The 22,032-nt window shown below is 41.1% G+C and overlaps 1 protein-coding gene across 1 annotated transcript in view; it reads right to left on the reverse strand.

Annotated features, from left to right (window-relative positions):
• Window positions 1-1,927: 1,927 nt before the first annotated feature.
• RPGRIP1 (RPGR interacting protein 1) overlaps window positions 1,928-22,032 on the reverse strand; it is a 60,752-nt gene continuing 40,647 nt past the window's right edge. Inside the window, 7 exon segments of the mRNA XM_089686993.1 lie at window positions 1,928-2,146; window positions 3,894-4,024; window positions 15,402-15,492; window positions 15,618-15,810; window positions 18,880-18,974; window positions 19,048-19,168; window positions 20,838-21,079. Of these exon segments, the coding sequence (XP_089543119.1) occupies window positions 2,013-2,146; window positions 3,894-4,024; window positions 15,402-15,492; window positions 15,618-15,810; window positions 18,880-18,974; window positions 19,048-19,168; window positions 20,838-21,079 (1,007 nt within the window). The 3' untranslated portion in view covers window positions 1,928-2,012.

Consider the following 22,032-nt stretch of genomic DNA (forward strand, 5'->3'; position numbering starts at 1 on the left):
AAGCAATCACATTCAAAATCATGTTAAATAGGAGTCAGTACACACCTTCCATCATTTAAAGTGCCTCTGATTAACCCCAAATACAGCTCAGCTGTTCTAGTAGGTTGTTTGACATTTTCTTAGTTGGATCCTACAGCAAAAGCCATGGTCCGCAGAGAACTTCCAAAGCATCAGAGGGATCTCATTGTTAAAAGGTATCAGTCAAGAGAAGGGTAAAAAAAGAATTTCCAAGGCATTAGATATACCATGAAACACAGTCATCATCAAGTCTTCACTGTGAAGACAGTCATCAACAAGTGGAGAAAATATGGTGCAATAGTGACATTACCAAGAACTGGACATCCCTCCAAAATTGATGAAAAGGCGAGAAGAAAACTGGTCTGGGAGGCTGCCAAGAGGCCTACAGCAACATTAAAGGAGCTGCAGAGTATCTGGCAAGTACTGGCTGTGTGGTACATGTGACAACAATCTCCCATATTCTTCATATGTCTGGGCTATGGGGTAGCGTGGCATAATGGAAGCCTTTTCTTACAAAGAAAAACATCCAAGCCCAGCTAAATTTTGCAATAACACATCTGAAGTCTCCCAAAAGCATATGGGAAAATGTGTTATGGTCTGATAAAACCAAGGTTGAACTTTTTGTCCATAATTGCAAAAGATATGTTTGGTGCAAAAACAACACTGCACATCACCAAAAGAACACCATACCCACAGTGAAGCATGGTGGTGACAGCATCATGCTTTGGGGCTGTTTTTCTTCAGCTGGAACTGGGGCCTTAGTCAAGGTAGAGGGAATTATGAACAGTTCCAAATACCAGTCAATATTGGCACAAAACCTTCAGGCTTCTGCTAGAAAGCTGAACATGAAGAGGAACTTCATCTTTCAGCATGAAATCTGTGGGATGATCTGAAGAGGGCTGTGCACTGGAGATGTCCTCGCAATCTGACAGATTTGGAGTGTTTTTGCAAGGAAGAGTGGACAAATATTGCCAAGTCAAGATGTGCCAAGGCTGATAGACTTATACCCAAAATGACTGAGTGCTGGAATAAAATCAAAAGGTGCTTCAACAAAGTATTAGTTTAAGGGTGTGCACACTTATGCAATCATATTATTTTAGTTTTTTAGTTTTACTTCCCTCCACCTAAAAGATTTCAGTTTGTTGTTCAACTGAGTTGTATAGTTTATAGGTCACATTAAAGGTGGAAAAAGTTCTGAAATGATTTATCTTTGTCTCATTTTTTTACATCACAGGAACCTAACATTTTAACAGGGGTGTGCAGACTTTTTATATCCACTGTATGGAGATGAGACAAATCTGCATGTGTTTTTTTCAATATGAAACTGATGCTGATGGGTTGCACCTCAGTGGACACTAACTATAAAAATTCCACTGATGTTGGAATATAATTTTTTGTTGTAATAGAAGAATTTAATTTTTTATAAACTTGCAATATTGATTTACATTAATGTCTATTTTCTATAAACAGAGACATGTTCTAGCTATGGCAATCATTTCCTAAAATAGCTAAAAAAAACCCTTTTCACTAATGCTTTGTTGCTAGCAAAAAAAAAAAAATACAGTAACCAAAGTTCTCTTTTGTGTGATGTCCGTTATAAATGCTGATACAATGTCTGTAATAAGTGGCTAACTAGCTTATAAACACACATTTTGTTTTGTTTCAGTGTCAGTAGTGGTTACTGATTACTTAGGTATCAGATGTAACATAAAAGAAAACCAGTAATAGATAGCCAAGAACTCTCAAAAACAACAGGGATGCAAAATATTTGAATCTGCAAATAATATATAATCCCCCAAATCTTCTGGGTCTGTTTCAGAGTTTCCATTCACTTTACTATAACCAAGATCATGACAGTAAAGTCCTTCTAGGGCACTTTATAATGCAATGCACAAACCACTTCAGATGGTCACATTTGAACCCTTTACTGAGACAGCCTTTTACTCTGATATGCATATCTTTATATGATTAGCGGCATACAATCTTGGTTTTTTTCAGTTTATAGGAATTGAAGGTGATGATGATCTGATGGTCCTCTTCTCTCTATATACTGCTCGAGCTGCTTCTCTGGCCTCTATTATGACATGCAAAGATCCAATTGTTTGTCTGGGGTCTGATACATCCACTACTGAAATAAAGAGAAAATACATGTTTCGTAAAAAAAACAAGCAAATACTTTCCTGGGAAACAGCTGTTTCACTTCTACACTGTCTGGAAACCTGATGCCATATATTAAGATTTTTGGTTTACTTGTAAAGTCCTTTTCTTTGCATACACCACAGGACACAGAGGACTTTATGGCCACCAAAGAGAAAACCTTGTGCATAAGTAGTCACAAGGGAATCTCTTAAGACAGGTTCAAAAGAAGACTGCAAAACAGACAAAATCAAATTAGGATCTCATGGAGACATGGGGGCCACACAGGTGGAACAGTCCATGTGACACACTCCACAAAGGGTCTAATCAAGGAATGAGATACCATAGGTTTCTGAAATAGCACAACCAAAACTGGTATCTGTTCCTTAATGGTACTCAAAGCCAATGACATCTGCACACCAAAACTGAGAAAAGCCAAAATGCGCCCACAAAGTAGAGAATCGAACCCTACAACAGCAAATCTGGTCAATCTGGAAGAGCCCACAACTTCTCTGTCAGGAAATTTATGATGTTGGTATACCATGTTCTTCTTGGTAAATCCGGTGCAATCAGAATCTCTGAATGATTTCCTTTTTAAACCTACGCTAACACACAGCTACTGCAGTATGGCATCCACTGGGGAAAAACTGCTACAAACTGCCCCAAAAAATGCTGAAACCAGTGAACACCAAAGAGGGGACTGCTACTGCTTCACTGTACAAAAGGCACTCACCAGTCCACACCTATATACTCAGGGTGGGTATGCTCCTGAGGGTCTTCGGGGACTCAACTTTACTTTGGGGGATCACTGCCCCAGACCTGTAGCACACCCCACCAGGGAGGTCACCAGGTATGCTGTATACTGTAAGTCTCTGCAGGATCCAATGATGATCGGCGGACACTACAGGCCATCCCACTCTTTCATGTGGGCTCTGGGTATAGTCCTTCTTGGACTGCTGGCCATAGTGACTGATCTGCATAGAGCTCAACTCTGTCCCAGTAGGGGTGTACAGAACAGGCCAGAAGTTGTATGAACAGAGTCTCCCTAAAAAAACCTTTAGAGACACACAGAAGGGGCATCTTTAGATTCTAGCATAAGATTAGCTGAGCTGGAAGTGGTAATGCCTTGGCAGAAATTTCAGTTTTTTTTGGCCATTGTTCATTCACCTGAAGGTGGTAGTATAACCCAAGTAGTCATGTAGAGGCAGTCCCCAAGTATGTGAGCATTCAAGTTACGACTTGTATTTATGAACAGACGGAGGAAAAGAAAGTGAGAGGAAATCTACCCTCAGGAAGGGAAATTCACTCCTGTAAGAGTTATCATGGGAAAAAGGTGCCCCCACTAAAGGTTTACCACCAATCCTTGTTTCCACAGCAACCCATTTTTAAAATCCAATTGTCACAGGGACAGAAAGTGAGGTGAAATCTTCTGAACAGGGGCACAGGCAGCAAAACAAACATTACAGGGGTGTGAACCCTTCCCTATGCTATCCAAAAAACCTAGAAATAATTTTTTTGGCTGGAGTTACACTTAAAAAAAATGTACCTGTTCCAACTTATGTACAAATTCGACTTAAGAACAATCCTACAGACCCTATCTTGGGGGACTGCCTGTATATAAAGTTCAGTGTATCTCGTGATGCAAAATGAGGAAAAAAAAATGACAGATGTTTATCCTCTCCACAGACTAAGTTATCTATAGATAATGATACATTTGCTGAAATATATTTTTTACTCACTCTGCAAAGTTTCCTCTGCTGGGTCTACAGATCTTCGTAAAAGATGCCGCAGGTCCAAATAAGCAAACCCAACATCACGACAGTCGTCATCTTCTTCATTCATTGGATCGCTTACTACTGTAAATCTTAACCTTTGTGGTGCCCACAAGGGAAGAAAAATATTTGGTAAATATCAGTGTTACAAATCAGTTAGGTTTCACAATTAAGATATTCTGTGGAACATTTTGTCATCCACGCCCTATATGTGCTGCAACAGATTGATTTTGCTGTCACAACACTTTTTAAATGTTTCACATGTGCCTTGTATGGACTGTAACACATGTATGTGGTGTTCCCACCCTACTAGGGCTGCATTATTTTCTGGTGCATGCCTTCCTATGTACTTCTTGCTATACTGAGCCACTGCTGACTCCCAATGAGGCCTACACAGTGACATTGTCACAGACTGCTTTTAACCCCCTTTTGTTCTGCAGTAGTCTGTGATAAACACCTTGCTGGTAATGTCTCACTGTGTTCTGTTGGTACTGAGGTCTATGGTTACCTAGTCACAGACAGCCATTAGGTCCTCCTGCTACGCAGTGGTCTGTCAGTAACCCTTGTTGGTATCGTCCCACTAGGTACTGTGGTGCAGTGGCCTAGTCACAGACAGCCACTTACCTCTCCTGTTGTGCAGTGCTCTGGGAGTATCCTTGCTGATAATGTCTCACATGTATGCTGTTTATACTGCAGCCTATGATGAACTTATCACACACTGCCATTAACCTCTCCTGCTCTGCACTGGATCCATGAGTAACCCTTGTTGGTAATGTCTCACTGGATACTGTTAGTACAGTGACTTAATGGTGATCTTGTCATGCACGGCCATTAACCCTCCTGCTCTGCACTCGGTCTGTGAGTTCACCTTGTTGGTAATGTCTCACTTTATACTGTTTGTACACAGTACCGTCTTTAATAGCGATTGGACCCTGGACAAACATTTTCTTGGGCCCCTCCAATGCAATTTCGCTCTCCATTTGCTCTGAGAAATACAATAAATAGCAGCTAGACTCAAAATCAGTTTACTGCAGCAGATCAGGCAGTGATTGCGATTGGTTGCCGGAGGTTACAGAATATCATTACCACTCATTGACTGTTTTTTGGAGGTTACAGCACACATTACAGCTCACCGATTAGTTACCAGAGGTTACAGCACATGATTTCTGCATGCTGATTGGTTGCTACAGGTTAGTGCACATTATTACCGCTCACTGATTAGTTGCTAGAGGTTACTGCACATTATTACTGCTAACCCATTGGTTGCTACAGGTTACTGCACACCCTTACCACTCACTGATTGGTTGCTAGAGGTTACCAAACATCATTGTTGCTCACTGCTTGGTTGCTAGAGAGTACAGCAAATCACTACTGTTCACTGATTGATTGCTAAAGGTTACTACACATCATTACCACTCACTGATTGGTTGCTATTGGTTACTGTGCATCATTACAGCTCACTGATTGGTTGCTAGAGGTTACAGCACATTATCTCACTGCCTGCACACCATGGACTGGGAAAAAGTGAGGGGGCCCACCAATAGACAGAAACTAGGGATCCTAGGACTCCTGGGATCAGTGGCAGTGCTGGGGGGAGGGTGTCATCAGTGGCACTGCTGGGGGATGGAATAAGTGACAGTGCTGGTGGGGGAATGGGATCAATGGCAGTGCTGATGGGGGAATGGGACCAATGGCAGTACTGGAACGGATAAAAGCGAACGGGTATTTGGTGCACTCTGAAATGGGTTAAAAATGGTGTGTGCGGAATAGGCTAGGACTAAAAACAATGAGCATGATGTAATGGGAATATATATGTGTGAAACAAAATGTTACAGTGGGGATTGAAAGTTTGGGCACCCCAGCTAAAAATTTGTATTAATGTGCATAAAGAAGCCAAGGAAAGATGGAAAAATCTCCAAAAGGCATCAAATTACAGATTAGACATTCTTATAATATGTCAACAAAAGTTAGATTTTATTTCCATCATTTACACTTTCAAAATAACAGAAAACAAAAAAATGGCGTCTGCAAAAGTTTGGGCACCCTGCAGAATTTATAGCATGCACTGCCCCCTTTGCCAAGCTGAGACCTGCCAGTGTCATGGATTGTTCTCAATCATCGTCTGGGAAGACCAGGTGATGTCAATCTCAAAGGTTTTAAATGCCCAGACTCATCTGACCTTGCCCCAACAATCAGCACCATGGGTTCTTCTAAGCAGTTGTCTAGAAAACTGAAACTGAAAATAGTTGACGCTCACAAAGCTGGAGAAGGCTATAAGAAGATAGCAAAGCGTTTTCAGATGTCATTATCCTCTGTTCGGAATGTAATTAGGAAATGGCAGTCATCAGGAACAGTGGAAGTTAAAGCAAGATCTGGAAGACCAAGAAAAATATCAGACAGAACAGCTCGCAGGATTGTGAGAAAAATAATTCAAAACCCACGTCTGACAACACGATCCCTCCAGAAAGATCTGGCAGACACTGGAGTTGTGGTACACTATTCCACTATAAAGAGATACTTGTACAAATATGGTCTTCATGGAAGAGTCATCAGAAGAAAACCTCTTCTACGTCCTCACCACTAAAATCATCGTTTGAACTTTGCAAATGAACATATAGACAAGCCTGATGCATTTTGGAAACAAGTTCTGTGGACCGATGAGGTTAAAATTGAACTTTTTGGCCGGAATGAGCAAAGGTATGTTTGGAGAAGAAGAGGCACAGAATTTAATGAAAAGAACCTCTGTCCAACTGTTAAGCATGGGGTTTGATCAATCATGCTTTGGGGTTGTGTTGCAGACAGTGGCACGGGGAACATCTCACGAGTAGAAGGAAAATTGGATTCAATAAAATTTCAGCAAATTTTGGATGGTAACTTGATGCCATCTGTGAAAAAGCTGAAGTTAAAGAGAGGATGGCTTCTACAAATGGATAATGATCCTAAACACACCTCGAAATCCACGGGGGATTACATCAAGAGGCGTAAACTGAAGACTTTGCCATGGCCTTCACAATCTCCTGACCTCAACATAATTAAAAATCTATGGACAGACCTTAAAAGAGCAGTGCGTGACAGACAGCCCAGATATCTCAAAGAACTGGAAGACTTTTGTAAGGAAGAATGGGCAAAGATACCTCAAACAAGAATTGAAATACTCTTGGCTGGCTACAAAAAGCATTTACAAGCTGTGATACTTGCCAAAGGGGGCAGTACAAGATATTAACTCTGCAGGGTGCCCAAACTTTTGCAGACACCATTTTTTTGTTTTCTGTTATTTTGAAAGTGTAAATGATGGAAATAAAATCTAACTTTTGTTGACATATTATAAGAATGTCTAATCTGTAATTTGATGCCTTTTGGAGATTTTTCCATCTTTCCTTGGCTTCTTTATGCACATTAATACAAATTTTTAGCTGGGGTGCCCAAACTTTCGATCCCCACTGTATATATATATTCCTTATAATAGGTAGTTTTTATTTTAGTCCTTGTAAGCAGCTGAGCTAGAAGGCAGCCAGCCAGTGAAGAGCAATAGAGAGCCCTGTGGAAAATCAAAAAAGAATTAGGAAGGCGGTGCCCTCTAAGCGCAGCAATAAAACTCTTTAATATAATTTAAAAATGTAATACAAGCCACTTGCAAAGGCATGGTGGAAAAGTGCTTGTAATCTGAAATAATAGGCATCCGCTGTGTGAACGGACGTGAGCCTCTATGCATGAGAACATGTATGGATATTATAAAATAAGAGAAAATATGAAAAAATACTAATAAAAATAAAAAATAATAGATGATGAATAATAAAGGGAATGGAAAAAAATTGGAATATACTGTATATTAAAAAATACACTTTTCAAAAAATTATATGATGGTGCGGATTCAACACTCACAACAAATGCAAGCTGGGATTTTTTACTGACTACCAATATAAAGAGGAGTTTCTCCTCTGGCCACCAATGTAAAGGGGATTTACACTGACCACTAATATAATAGGAGCATTCATAATGACCACCAACATAAGGGGGGCATTCACACTGAGCACTAGTGTAAATGAAAGGATTCTACACTAAGCCCCAATGTAATGACAATATGTACACTGACCACCAATGTAATTGAGACATTTATCCTATGTTCACATTTGTGCATGTTGGGAACGCATGCAAAATTGCTTTCCTGACACCACAGAAATCTGCTGCCCTTTAGCAGATACACACCAATGCCATTAATTGTTAATGACACCCTCAAGCATCTACTAAGATGCCTTTTTACATGAACCAAAATTCACAGTGCTGTGGCACTGTGTGGCTTGATGTGACTTTTAAAAAAGCCAGGGACCTTTTTTCTGCATTTCTAGCGCAATGAAATGGATAGGCTGCCCCACATGTGATGTACATCTTTATCCACTCAACGAGTACACCTTTGCATCCTAAATTTCTCTGCTAAACCTTCCCCATCTTCTTCACTTCAACCCCCCCCTTAACTCTACATTCCTCCCCTGCTCCTCTTTGTACTCACTTTCCTTACCTCTGTACATCCCCTCCTTGCTGACGTGTTCACCCCAAACTAATTCCTTTTCTGCCTACCCCTGCACAGACCCCCCTCACTTTGCTTATCTTTGTAGAACAGGCTGGTAGGTTCAGTGACCACAGTTGCTATTTGAATATGATTGTCCCCACTATTTACATATAAATGCTGGTTATTTACATTTGAATGCTGACATGGTCTGCGTGTTTGCATATGGCAATAGGGCAGAGCAGGGCAGCATAAGTGATAGCACTTCACACTAAGATATCAGGAGCGAATATGGAAGAGTAGGAAATCATGTTGCTTGTAAGCAAGGAACAAAAGAGAGTTTCAGTATGTGAAAAGATTTAGAAAAGTTTGGAAGGAAGAAGCTGGGATGGATATGGTTAGTGCAGAAATGGGCACTAAATATATATCCAAACCTTGATGGCAGGACATAAATTTGAAATTTCACTGTTAATAAGATAGCTTATTTCAAACTGGACAGAGATGGATGCAGGTACTTGTGTTGAAAAACAAGTGATGGCAAAAGACGCTGCTGGGTCTTTTGAGGTCCCCAAATCTACCAGCAAAGCACATTTTCAGGGGTTACAACATAGTTATAATCCTAGAGAAAGAGGTAGCAACAGAAATAGGGGAAGAGGTGAATAGCACCCATTGTCCCAGATGTGCCCTCATTGATTACCCCCATTCTACACAATACACAGTATTATACTGTGATTGATTTAAGCAAAGCTTTTTTATTCCTTTCAAGTTGACGAAGAGATACAACTACTGTTAAGTTTTACTCTGGCCAGCAAACAGTTAACCTGGTCCAGATTGCCCTAAGGCTACATGCATTCTCTGGCTGTTTATTGCATGGCCCTCTGAGAATCCTTGAAGGGTTGGGCACCCCGCCATGGTTCCATGTTGCTCCAGTACATGGATGAAATTATTTTGTTCACCTAACAGGGAGGCTTGTAGGTAGGATAGTATATCTCTGTTAAATTTTCTAGGTAAAAGGGACACAAGGTGGCAAGGCATAAGGTACAATATTGTCAAATTTCGGTGGATTACTTGGGTTTCACTCTGTCACAAGGCACCAGAATGGTGAGACAGTCCAGGATCCAAGCCATTATGGGTTTTTCCCACCCGAAAACTAAAAAGGAAATGCTCTCCTTCCTTGGTATGGTCAACTAGTGTCGCCAATGGATACCTGACTGCTCCCATTATGATAACATACTCAGGCAGCACACAAAAACTGAGGCTTCAGACCTCATTAAGTGGGCCCAAGAATCCACCAATACCTACCAAACCTTGAGGTCCCCACTAGTTTCCTCTCTTGCTCTGGGTTTAGCGAATTACAATGTTGATTTTCATGTGTATTCTCGTGATTATTGTAAAACCATGGTGGCTGTGGTCATTCGGGATCATGGAGGACACATGAGGCCAGTAGCCTATTTTTCAAAAGTAGTGCCAAGTCTGGTACAGGGCATGCCAGCATGTCTGAGAGCCCTGGCTGTCTGTGCCATGGCGGTGAAGGACTCAATAAGTGTGACTTTGGGACATAAAACCATCCTTCACACCACCCATCATGTACTGTATGTCCTTAAGAACCTTACTACGCAGCACATGACAGCTCAAAGGGCAAGTGGTTATGAAGTGATTTTGACATCAATTGCAAATTTGGAAGTGAAATATGTAGGTTCTAACTCAGGTCCCTTAGCTATACTAAATTGCTTGCTAGGGATAAAGGGTGAAACTGATAACCTACCCAAGGAACATGAGTTTGTTCAGGTAATAAATGAGGACATCACTCCCAGAATAGACATGCAACAAAAATGGTTGACATTAGATGCAAATGGTCTAATGTCAAAGGGAGGTATAATAGGACTCCGACATCACAGTGCACAGTTCTATGGCATAGGACATCGGGGTTGGCAGGTAGTGAGAGATGAAATAAAGAAAAGATTTTTTGCAAAGGAAGTCATCCCTCAATGGGAAATATAGACTTAGACATAGGACTAGCATTTGCATCAAAGATTACACAAGAGGTAGCCAATCTGATGAGCATTGACTGGAAGTTACACATACTCTACCATCTGCAGAGTTCTGCTCAGGTAGAAAGGGGAATTAGGACCCAGAAGGAAAAACTAAGGAAGGCAACAGGTGTGACATTTAAGGGATAAGGTGTACCTGCCAGCTTTTCTGGCTGAGATGAGGATGACACCTAATAAAGTCACCATACTTTTCCCTTTTGAAATTTTTATGGGTAGGCCATTCCTCTCCCCTGGACAAGAGGTCCTTTGGTAGTTATGCCAGCTGATTTAGAATGAATCCAGGGAAGATATGTCCAGGAATTGATTAGGGTGTTGAATGGTGTATATGGTGATGTCTCTCTCATTTCCTTTTTTCCCACAGATGATCCAACCCACCCATTCAAGCCAGGAGATCGGGTTAAGGAACTTTACAGATACTAGACCGTAGATCCACCGTATGGGGAACCCACCATAGTGATGGTTGTGACAAGAACCGCAGTTCTGACTGCTGATTCCAACGTCTGGATACATGCTTCTAGAGCAGTGGTTCTCAACCTGTGGGTCGCGACCCCTTTGGGGGTCGAGCGACCCTTTCACAGGGGTCGCCTAAGACCATTGGAAAACATATTTCTGATGTGTAAAGAGCAGCTACTGTGTAGAACCTGCTGCTGTGTTGAAAGCAGCAGTATTGGAGGTAAAACACTTCATTAATTATAATTACTGGGTAAATAATTTTATGGTTGGGGGTCACCACAACATGAGGAACTGTATTAAAGGGTCTTGGCATTAGGAAGGTTGAGAACCACTGTTCTAGAGTAAAGAGGATCCCGGAACCACCAAAGAGCCAGGAGCAACAGACAAAACAAGAAAAGGAGACAGACCTATAAACACCCTCCAATCTTCAGGATGCTGCTTCATCCAGAGATGGCCTGGAAGAACTTTCTTTTGATTGGTTGTCTCTCAGTGATAATTTTTTCAGTGGCCTACTGGGCTAGCCACTGCTACTATCACTTAGAAGAATAACCACCAATCTGTGGCCACAACAGTAAGACTGTGAATGACACTGAACTAATAAAAAAGAGCAGGAAAGATCATTGACTGAAAATATGTCACTGTTGAAATTTAAGTACAGGTATGCGCCACCCTGAAACCATGAAAATTTTTGTATGCTGCACCAAAAAAAGAAAAAAAAAAGTGACATCAATGTTTATTGGTAAACTGAGTATTATCCTTACAAATGTTACTACAAGGCCTAAATTTTAAGTGTTGCAAGTTATGATGGAACCTGAATTATGTTTTCATTTAGGCAACAAATCAAATGAAGGAAAGAATTTTGTATTAAGTCTAAATTTAAAGTCTAAACTTAATGTCACTGGGAAAGCACCTGAGGATGGTAACTTTGTACAAGTAAAGACTAATCACCACAAGAAAAATATAGGCTGCTCTGTAAAAAGACAGTGTGGTTGTTTTGAAGGAGCACAATAAAATGAAACTTGAACAAAAATGAGCTGCATGGTCGAGGTGCCAGAAAGAAGCCTTTACTGCATCAATGACACAAAAAGGCCTGGTTAGGCATGTCAAGATGTTGTCAGGCATATTGTAACTGGGCTTTTTTGTGGTATTGGTGCAGTAAAAGCTTCTTTCTGGCACCTCGACCAAACAGCTCATTTTTGTTCAAGTATCACCGTATTGTACACCTTAAAATCAACCGCACCATCTTTTTCCAGATCAGCCTGTATTTCTTTTGAGGTTGCCTGTGGATTTTTCTTTGAATCCCGGACAATTCTTCTGTCAGTTATGGCTGCCCCGGACAATTCTTCTGTCAGTTATGGCTGCAATCTTTCTTGGTCTACCTGACCTTGGCTTGGTATTAAGAGATCCCCGAACTTTCCACTTCTTATTAGGTGATTTAATAGTACTGATTGGCATATTCAAGGCTTTGGACATCTTTTTATGTCATTTTTCATCTTTATAAAGTTCCATTACCTTGTTATGCAGGACTTTTGACAGTTCTTTTCTGATCCCCATGGTTCAGTATCTAGCCTAGTCAGAGCTAACAAACTCATTGACTATTTATACACTGACACTAATTGCAATTTAAAAAGCCACAGATGTGGGACATTAACCTCTAATTGGCATTTTAACCCGTGTGTATCACCTTGTGTGTCTGTACTAAGGCCAAACCAGGGTATGTAAACTTTTGATCATGGCCATTTGGGTGATTTCTGTTATCATTAATCTTTTAAAAAGGAGCCAAAAAACTATTTGATAATAAATGGCGTCATATGATCATCATATAAAATAAAATAAAAGAGCATTTTTTGGCATGATCAGTCATATTTTCAATATCAATTGCAAAATGTAACAATTTCTGCCAGGGTATGCAAACTTTTGAGCACAACTGTAACTGCATTATATCGTGTTTTAATATATCTACCTAGAGATATACTGTATGTTTTCCCAACATTTCATATTTCTGATATGTGTCTGTGTTATCATTGACTTGTATAAAAAAGGATCCTGTTCTCTTTGCATTGCTTCCTTTGTGTGAAATATCTGGTGTTTTTGCCAGTCTCCGTTTTACTATTTGGAAAAGACTGTGGCATGACATGTAAACACATCCATCTCAGGGTTCATGTACACGGAGCATTTGGAAAACTCTTCTGAATGATGGAAACTGACTGCTGGAAAACGTAGATTAAAAAATGTTAGTTTAGCCACGTTTGCATACCGTGTTTAGCTGCGTTTATGAGCGTTTGTGTTCAGAAGCGTTTTTAAAAGATAACCTCAGGAGACCTTCCCAAATGCCCAGAATGCATTGAAAATTAGTAAATAATTAACTATTTCAGACATTTTGCAGTGCAGAGAGATACAAAGCAGCATGTCCATGCTGACAGGAGAAAAACCTGTGTTGTTTACACACCACACAGGTCTCTCCAATGTCAGCTTCCCTCAATGATTGCCGAGTGTCGGGAATCGCCAGCCAGGACCTTGTGATTGACATCTCTAACTGCCTAGAGCGGCGCGGGTAGGGCGGTGAGCGCACTTACCTGGAAATGCCAATCATGTATATTTACATGATTTTGGTCAGCCCTGCCGCCCTGTAGCAATACTTCTGCTATAGGGCGAAGGGTAACTGGTTAAACAAACCTGAGGTATTGCATCCAGTGATAAGCTTTCTACAGGTCTCCAGATCCAGTGACACACACCAGGTAAAATTAACTTTTTACCATGGTTATATGTTTGGACTACACGTTGGAGCTGATTTACTAAAATTGGAGCATGCAAAATCTGGTGAAGTTCTGCATAGAGACCAATCAGCTTCCATGTTTTTTTGTCAAAGCTTAACTGAACAAGCTGAAGTTGGAAGCTGATTGGCTACCATGCACAGCTGCACCAGATTTTGCACTCTCCAGTTTTAGTAAATCAACCCTAATGTCAAAAACATTTTGGTTATTGCCCTCTTTTATTTGGTAGAAAGATTATTAGGTCTTAAGCAGCTTAGTGCTTAACCGCCTCCCGCCCGCCATACAAGGAAACGACTGGCGGCGGTTCTGTCATTCTGGGAGGGCATCATATGACGTCCTTCCACTCTAACTGTGCATGCACGCCCCCAGGGGTGTGCGGCATGGCGTTCGGTGGTGCTCTGTGTCCCTGGGACACAGCGGATCACTTATTAGAGTAAATAGCTGATGACGTCAGCTCTGTCATGTGATCAGCTGTGTCCAATCCCAGCTGATTGCATGTAAACAATGAAATGCCAGTTGTCGGCAGTCCTCTCCTTACGCTGACAGCATGTGAGGAGAGCTGGTAATCAGCATTCCTCAGAGGGGACATCTACACTGATCATCAGGGAACTGATCATCAGTGCCCTGATTATCAGTGTAGCCCCATCAGTGCCACCTGTCAGTGCCCATCAATGCCACATATCAGTGCCTATCAGAGCTGCCTTTCAGTGCCAACTATCAGTGCCACTCAGTGCCGTCTATCAGTGCCCATCAATGCTGTCTAACAGTTCCAATCAGTACCGCCTAACAGTTCCAATCAGTGCCACCTATCAGTGCCCATCAGTGTCGCCTATCAGTGCCGAATATGAGTGCTGCCTTTCAGTGCCCATCAGTGATGCCTGTCAATGCCCATCAGTGCCACCAACCAGTGCCTCCTCATCAGTGCCACCTATCAGTGCCCATCAGTGCAGCCTATCAGTGCCTATCACTGCAGCCTCATTAGCGCACATCAGTGGAGAAATATTACTTATTTACAGAAACTAAGAAAAACTTTTTTTTTTTTCAAAATTTTCAGTCTTTTTTAGTTTGTTTAGCAAAAAATAAAAGTCAGTGTCCATCAGTGCTGCATATCAGTGCCCATCAGTGCCGCATATCAGTGCCTCCTTGTCAGTGCCCATCAGTGCAGCCTATCAGTGCCCATCAGTGCTGTCTATCAGTGAAGCCTCTTCAGTGCCACCTCATCAGTACCCATCAGTGCAGCCTATCAGTGCTGCATATCAGTGTCCATCAGTGCAGCATCATCAGCCCACATCAGTGAAGGAGAAAAATTACCTGTTTGCAAAATATTTTATTAGAAACTAATACAAAATTTTTTTTTTTAAATATTTGGTCTTTTTGCATTTTTGTTTACCAAAAAAAAACAACCCAAGGGCGAGTAAATACTACCAAAAGAAAGCTCTATCTGTCTCAAAAAAATGATAAAAATTTTGTTTGGGCACGGTGTTGCATGACTGCGAAATAGTAATTCAAAATGCTACAACACTGAAAGCTGAAAATTGGCCTGGGCAGGAAGGGGGTAAAGGTGCCAGGTAGGCAAGTGGTTAATCTCCCACGGAAAAGGTTAATACCCCTGAGGTCCCTTTTTTCCCCCAATAAACTGAACAAGAAAATGCCCTTTGTGTACACTTATAGGTTGCATCAAACACTTTGTTACCGTATTCTTTCTCCCTCTGCGTCTGATCCCTCCAAAAGCATATAGAGGAAATGTCTGCGATCTGCATGTTCTTTGCCATCAAGGTGTATTACTGCATGGGGATCAGGGAAATAATTAATCTGTGAACTGTGTATAACATTTTAGGGAGACAAAAACAGTATTTATCAAATAAATGGAAAAGTTTTTAAAAAATTCAACTTGTGACAGTTTTCCTACCTTTGCTGAAGTGGTAGTATATTTCCTCGCCTTGACTAGGTTTGCGAAGTGATAAAGGAGTCTCTGTTTCCTCAGCGGGAACACCTGTGAACTGAAACTCCACAAACACTCTTTCCACTGATTCATCAGCCACCACCTCTGAACATGGGTCCAGTGTCAGAGATGCAATTTCTACACGAATCATGGATGATGGCTACGTTGATAGAAAAAAACAAAACAAAAAATAGCTGTATACAGGTAAGATTTAAGCAGAAGACCTTGTTTTTTTTACATACTGTCACCAGTGCAGTACAGCATCATCATATAACTGGTGTGGTGGTGATTAGGGACACTGACTGGTGACAGTACGAAAAAAAAAATTAGATAATTTAAAAAAAATTTATTTATTAAAGTATTTTTTTATTTTGTATTACTTTTTTTTTCTTTTTTTAAGATTTTTTTTTCATATTATACTGTGATTAAAGTAGTATAATGTTACCATAGTAATATTGTGCTACTTTGGGGAAGTGATCAGTATTTTTTTTTTTTTACACAATTTGATTGCTTATAGCAAATAATTTATTTGCTATAAGCAAGCATTTAACTGAATGAAATTGATTCATTCAGGTTTTTTTGTTGTGATTAGCTGTGATTGGCCACGGCTAATCACATTACACAGAAAGGAAGCCATCCATTGTATACAACTGTCATGTGACCTGCTGTGATTGGTCACAGCAGGTCCCATGGTACTGGCAACGGGGCCGGTACACAGATCTGTCATCGGCACGATCCGGGAAGGATGTCATATGACGCCCTCCCAGAAGGACGAGAGGTTCGCCCGGCTGTCATTTTACTATAGGCCATGTGGGAAGTGGTTAAATATGCAAATATAAAAAGAGCTGACTGTTGTAAAGGAGTGAATGAAAGGAACTAAAAAAAAAATTCTTAATTGGGAGTTTCACTTGTCTAGTATGGGAGTAATCAAATACAAATACAACCCAATCTAAGTTATCCATACCTGGCCTGCATAGTTTTGAGACAATGGGCTAATTTACTAAAGGTTTATAGGCTGCAATAGGAGGTTGCACTTTGCAAGGGAATCTTCCCCAGAGCTTAAAAGTAGATCAGTGTACATGTCCCCTCCGAGTAATGTCGATTACCGGCTCTCCTCTCCTCACGAGCTGTCAGCGTGACAGCTAGTGAGAAGAGAAATGCCGATAACCGGCATTCCCTATTTACATAAGATCAGCTGTGATTGGACACAGCTGATCACATGACCGAGCCGAGGGACACAGCGCACCGCCGATCGCCGCGCTGCGTGCTCCTGGAGCTGCGCATGCACGGTTAGAATGGGAAGACGTCATATGACGTCCTCCCAGAACGAGAGAACCACCTTGCGTCCGTCATTTCCTTATATGGCGGGCGGGAGGCGGTTAAATCCCTCCCACTGGCCATGTCCATTGTTTGCCAGTGTACACGACATACACCGCAGAACTTATTTTTCTGTTTTTTCCCAGGGTGCCCCAAGTCTTTTATAATCCTAGTCTTGCTCACATTTTGTCATGCTATTTGGAATTACGTAGTATGAGTATTGTTAATATTGTTAATGTTTACATATTGTTTGTGCTATTTAACTACTTGCCCTCCAGAGAATTTACCCATCTTCCTGACCATTTACCCTCCTTCCTGACCAGGCCATTTTTTGCGATTTGGCGCTGCGCTATTTTAACTGGAAATTGCGTGATCATGCAACGATGCACTTAAATTAAATTTATGTCCTTTTTTCCCACAAATGGAGCTTTCTTTCAGTGATATTTGATCACCTCTGCATTTTTTCGTGTTGCACTATAAAAAAAAGACTGACAATTTTGAAAAGAAAAACAATATTTTTTACTTTTTGCTATTAAACGTCCAATAAAAAAATAAAAAAAAAATCTAATTTTGGCCTAAATTTAGGCCAAAATGTATTCTGCTACATGTCTTTGCTATAAAAATCCCAACACGTGTAAATTCATTGGTTTATGTGAAAGTTATAGCGTCTACAAATGGCGGGATATATACTGGAATTTTTTTTTTATACTAGTAATGGTGGCAATCAGTAATGTAAAGCAGGACTGTGGGACTGCGATGAGCATTCTGACACTGGGTGGGAACTGACTAACTGCCACTGACATCCCCAGTGACAATAATACAGTGATCAGTGCTAATAAAAAACACTGAGACTGTACTAATGACACTGGGCAGGAAGGAGTTAACATCTGGGGTGATCAAAGTGTTAGCTAGGTGCTGTGTTGTGTTTTACAGAATGTGTTGTGTGTGCTTTACTAGGGAGACATGCTGCTTTGTATTTATTGGCTGTGCAGTGAAATACAAAGCAGCATGTCCTTGCTCCCCAGTCAGCTTTACACTGCGATCGGCGGGTGCTGGGGGGGAATCTCCGGCTGGGACCCGATGATTGACATGCCTAGCCGCCAATGGCGGTGTGGGTAGGGCAGCATGCACAAAGGGAATGTGATCACTTATACAAAAGTAGGGGGGGGGGAGGAGTATTTATAATGTTTTTATATCTATACAGAAATGTTTTGCATTCATTTCTATTTTAAACTGAATGGGTTGTTTTACAAGGTGAGGGTTTACAATCAATTTAAAGGTGTTTTAGCATTTGAGCTCATTTGCCTTCATTTATAATAGAAGTTTTTGTCATATTTCACAAAATTTTTTATGTTTTGTCAGGAAAAAAAATGAATCAGGGGTTGTCAACCCTGGCTAGCAGCGACATCATTACTGTGCTATACATAGCCAGAGCTGAGCTGTGGGTGGGACCCAGCAAGCTCCATCCACTAAAGAAAGCCTGCAGAAAACTACAGGAGAGGCAGATACAAGACCAGTCACCCAGCACAAGGACAGAACAGCAGTGACCGGTCTTTATTACAGGAAGCCCCTGCACAGAGGCAAGGTTTCACTCTGGATTACTGCACAAATCTGGAAGACATACACAAAGGACAGCAAGATTCAAGTAAAACACACATCTCTTGTATTTAGACATTACCCCATAGTTTAGCTTTAAAAAAAAAAAGAATTTTGACTTCTGTGGGTGTTGCTGTGGGGATTTCCCCTCACTTCCTGTCTTAGAGGCAAATCTTTACCAAACGTGAAGTGACAAAACCTCTCCAACTGTACTAAAAATGACAAGAGTTCCATTTCTTTCCTCACTCGATCCAAAACTAAAACAAAAACAAAAACCTTTTGGCCAAAGATACACTTTAAGATTGTATGCACTTACCAGCTTACATGGAACTAGAGGTTTTGTCACTACAATCATGTCATCATTATCACTGCCATTGTTTTCAAACTGTGGTTCACTGAAGTTATTCTCATCTTAAAAAAAAAAGAGTTTTACTATATATTGTTTTGATCAATATGAATATAAAATCAATAGCTACTGCTTTACCATTTTCCTTTAGGAATTGTTCAGAATGCACAGATGCTGTTTCATGATCTGACTCATTCACTTCTTCATATATAATTTGATCAATATGTCCTTGTGGTTCTTCCTGTTCTACTGCAATATCCTAAAACAAACATATTTCAAAGGTTGTTTTGGCTGGATATTAAATAACATGATTGAATTAACCAGGCAAGATGTGCGGTTTTACATCTGTAGCAGCAGACACTAGTGATGGGCTTTATCTTTGACTCGAACATTGGCCATTCGTGTGTTCAACAGGCTTTTCACCCGACGCGTCCTACAATGCACTGCGCTCTGACAGTGCATTGTGATTGGCCAAAGCAATGCACCTGACCACAGGTCAGGTACAATGCTTTGGCCAATCACAGCGCATAATTATGTCACAAGGGGGCAGGGGTAACCCTGCCTCCTTGTGATGTCATCACAGTATTTTAAGAACTGTCATTGCGGCACAGCTTTCAGACGGCGGGAGCCAGCGTCCAGAGCAGAGCGTTTATTTATTTTTCTTTTTTTGGGTTTGCGGTGGCGGGTGGCATCATGATTAACGTTGGATCTACTTCGGGGGACATTTTTTTAATTTTTGTTTTTTTGACTTGTCAAAGACTGTCTTCTGTAATTTTTTACATTACACTTTTTTTTTTGTGAATGGGTAGCGGTACCATATGCTGCATACTCATTCACATGGGGACAAGGTGCTTTGGGGGGGAGCCCCCTGCCCCGAAGCACCCCCACATGTTGAGGGCATATGGCTTGGTATGGTTCAGGTGGGACATCCCCCCCTTTCCTGACCTGCCAGGCTGCATGTTCAGATAAGGGCCTGGTATGGATTTTGGGGGGGACCCCCACGCCATTTGTTTTTTACATTTTGGCGTGGGACTTCCCCTCAAAATCCATTCCAGAGCCAAAGGGCTTGGTATGACTTGTAATGTACAGCGCTGAGCAAACTATTGGCGCTTTATAAATACTGTATAATAATAATAATAATAATGAATTGGAGGGGGGACCCCACACCGTTTTTTAGATAAAAAATTTTAATTGTCGGGCAATGCAGACAGTTTTTTTGACATTCATCTGTCAGTGGGGAATCCCTCTGACAACTGAAACAGTAAAGAATGTTTCACTACTAAAATACAGCTTGACTTAATAATATAACTCATGCGGTATTTTAGTAGCTGAGCGGCATCTTACCGCATACTCAGGTAGGTTCGAATGTTCAACTGCAAAATGAACAGAGGGGTGTTCAGCCCATCACTAGCAGACACCATTACCAGTAACATTGTAGCTAATGCCATCAATAATAGCAGCCAACAGAATACATGATGTATAAAGTATTCTGAGGACTCTAGATTTGATGGTCAGACTACATTTAGGGCCCGCTCACATGTCTTTTGAGTTTTAACACATGTATACAAGTAAGCCATTGTTTTAAGTGGGGCTAGTTCACATCCGAGCGATGCATTGATGTGCATTGTCTGTTTTTTGATGCATGGACGCGTGAAAATGTATGATTACAGATAATGCACATAAAAATACTCAAGCCAAGTACATACCTTCCTTTTCACAGGTTGCACACTTATGGTTTATATTACACAGCTCAATGTTTAGAAGAGCTGTGTGCACAGTATATGCCCACAAGAGGTCATATAGACACCTCTATCTCTCACTAAACATGCTGGTTTGAAAACAAGCTAATACCAATGCTGACTGAAACTCACATTATGATTTTTTTCTAACTTTACACACCAAGTTATATTCAATTTCTGATCACCCACCTGCGTAGCCATGTCCATCTCATCAGTGTGGTGATCAGATATGTAGACGTCCTGTATTATATCTTTCCGATGTACATCAGTTATGTGACCATCTCTTCTTCCCCTTTTGCTAGAGCAAACATCTCTGTGCAGATCTTCCTCAGCTTTACGAGATTTGGTTGGCCTTGATCTGCTTAGGTCCTCTTTAGGCAAATGCTTGCCATGGGATTTTCCCTGATGTGATATTTGGGTTATATATATTTCTGTAAACCTTTTAAAATCACACAAGTAGAAACAGCAAAAATGGAAATAACATGCTATAATTGCAATAACCCATTGCTAGCGTCATTGTCTCTGAGAAATGCAATTTTCCTGGTGGTACAGTACAGGACACTAGATGTTTGGTCTTTAACCACTGGTTTTATGTGACTACCTTCAGGTGATTAGACACAGGCAAAAAGAAAGCTGCAGGGACATACCGTGTATAACTCCTGTATAACCCCCACCCACTCCCTGCTAGTCTCAGTTTTTCCTTAGGTATTGGATGTCTTCATCCTACTGATAGAAGCTCAGTGGAGTCTTTTTGTCTCAAGATTCTTCAATCGAGGTTCCTTGCTGCACCAAGGCCTTTGCAGTTCCTTTCTGCACCCGTTAGTCAATTCAACTGAGATATACCCACACCCCGCCTGGAGAAGATGTGGGATCGGCTTGTAATATTGCTTTGGCACTGGATCCTGTGTGGGTGCTCACCTTGGCATGGGTGCATAGTGTTGAGTTTGTTGCAGGGTACTATAATGGTCCAGGGGCATATTCACGGTAGAGCTCTGTCACTAAAGACTCATTCATCCCATCAGATGACACTTCAAATGGTATCAAATATTTCACATGCCGCTCCAGGAAAGGTCAGGCTCCACACTCCACAATTACATCTCAGGTGCTGGCTTGACATGCACAGGTAGACATGCTACTCCTGAGACTAGAAAAATTTCCCTTTGTCCCTCTCAAGCCCCCAGTTCCAAGTCTAAAGTGGAGTATTCAAGTTCATTTTTTTACATTCAACCAGCGGGTTGAATGGAAAAAAAAACATGACAGATCCTTGCATCAACACAAACAATGCAGGGACTCCCCCACCATTAGAATATACAGATCGGTGCTGCAGCCATTGGCTTAAAGCATTGGACAAGTGCTGGTTCACCTCCGGAACCGTTCAACAGTC

The sequence above is a fragment of the Staurois parvus genome, unplaced genomic scaffold (assembly GCF_062004578.1).
Source record: "Staurois parvus isolate SC_StPar_1 unplaced genomic scaffold, SC_StPar_1.0 ptg000415l, whole genome shotgun sequence".
Taxonomy (NCBI): domain Eukaryota; kingdom Metazoa; phylum Chordata; class Amphibia; order Anura; family Ranidae; genus Staurois; species Staurois parvus.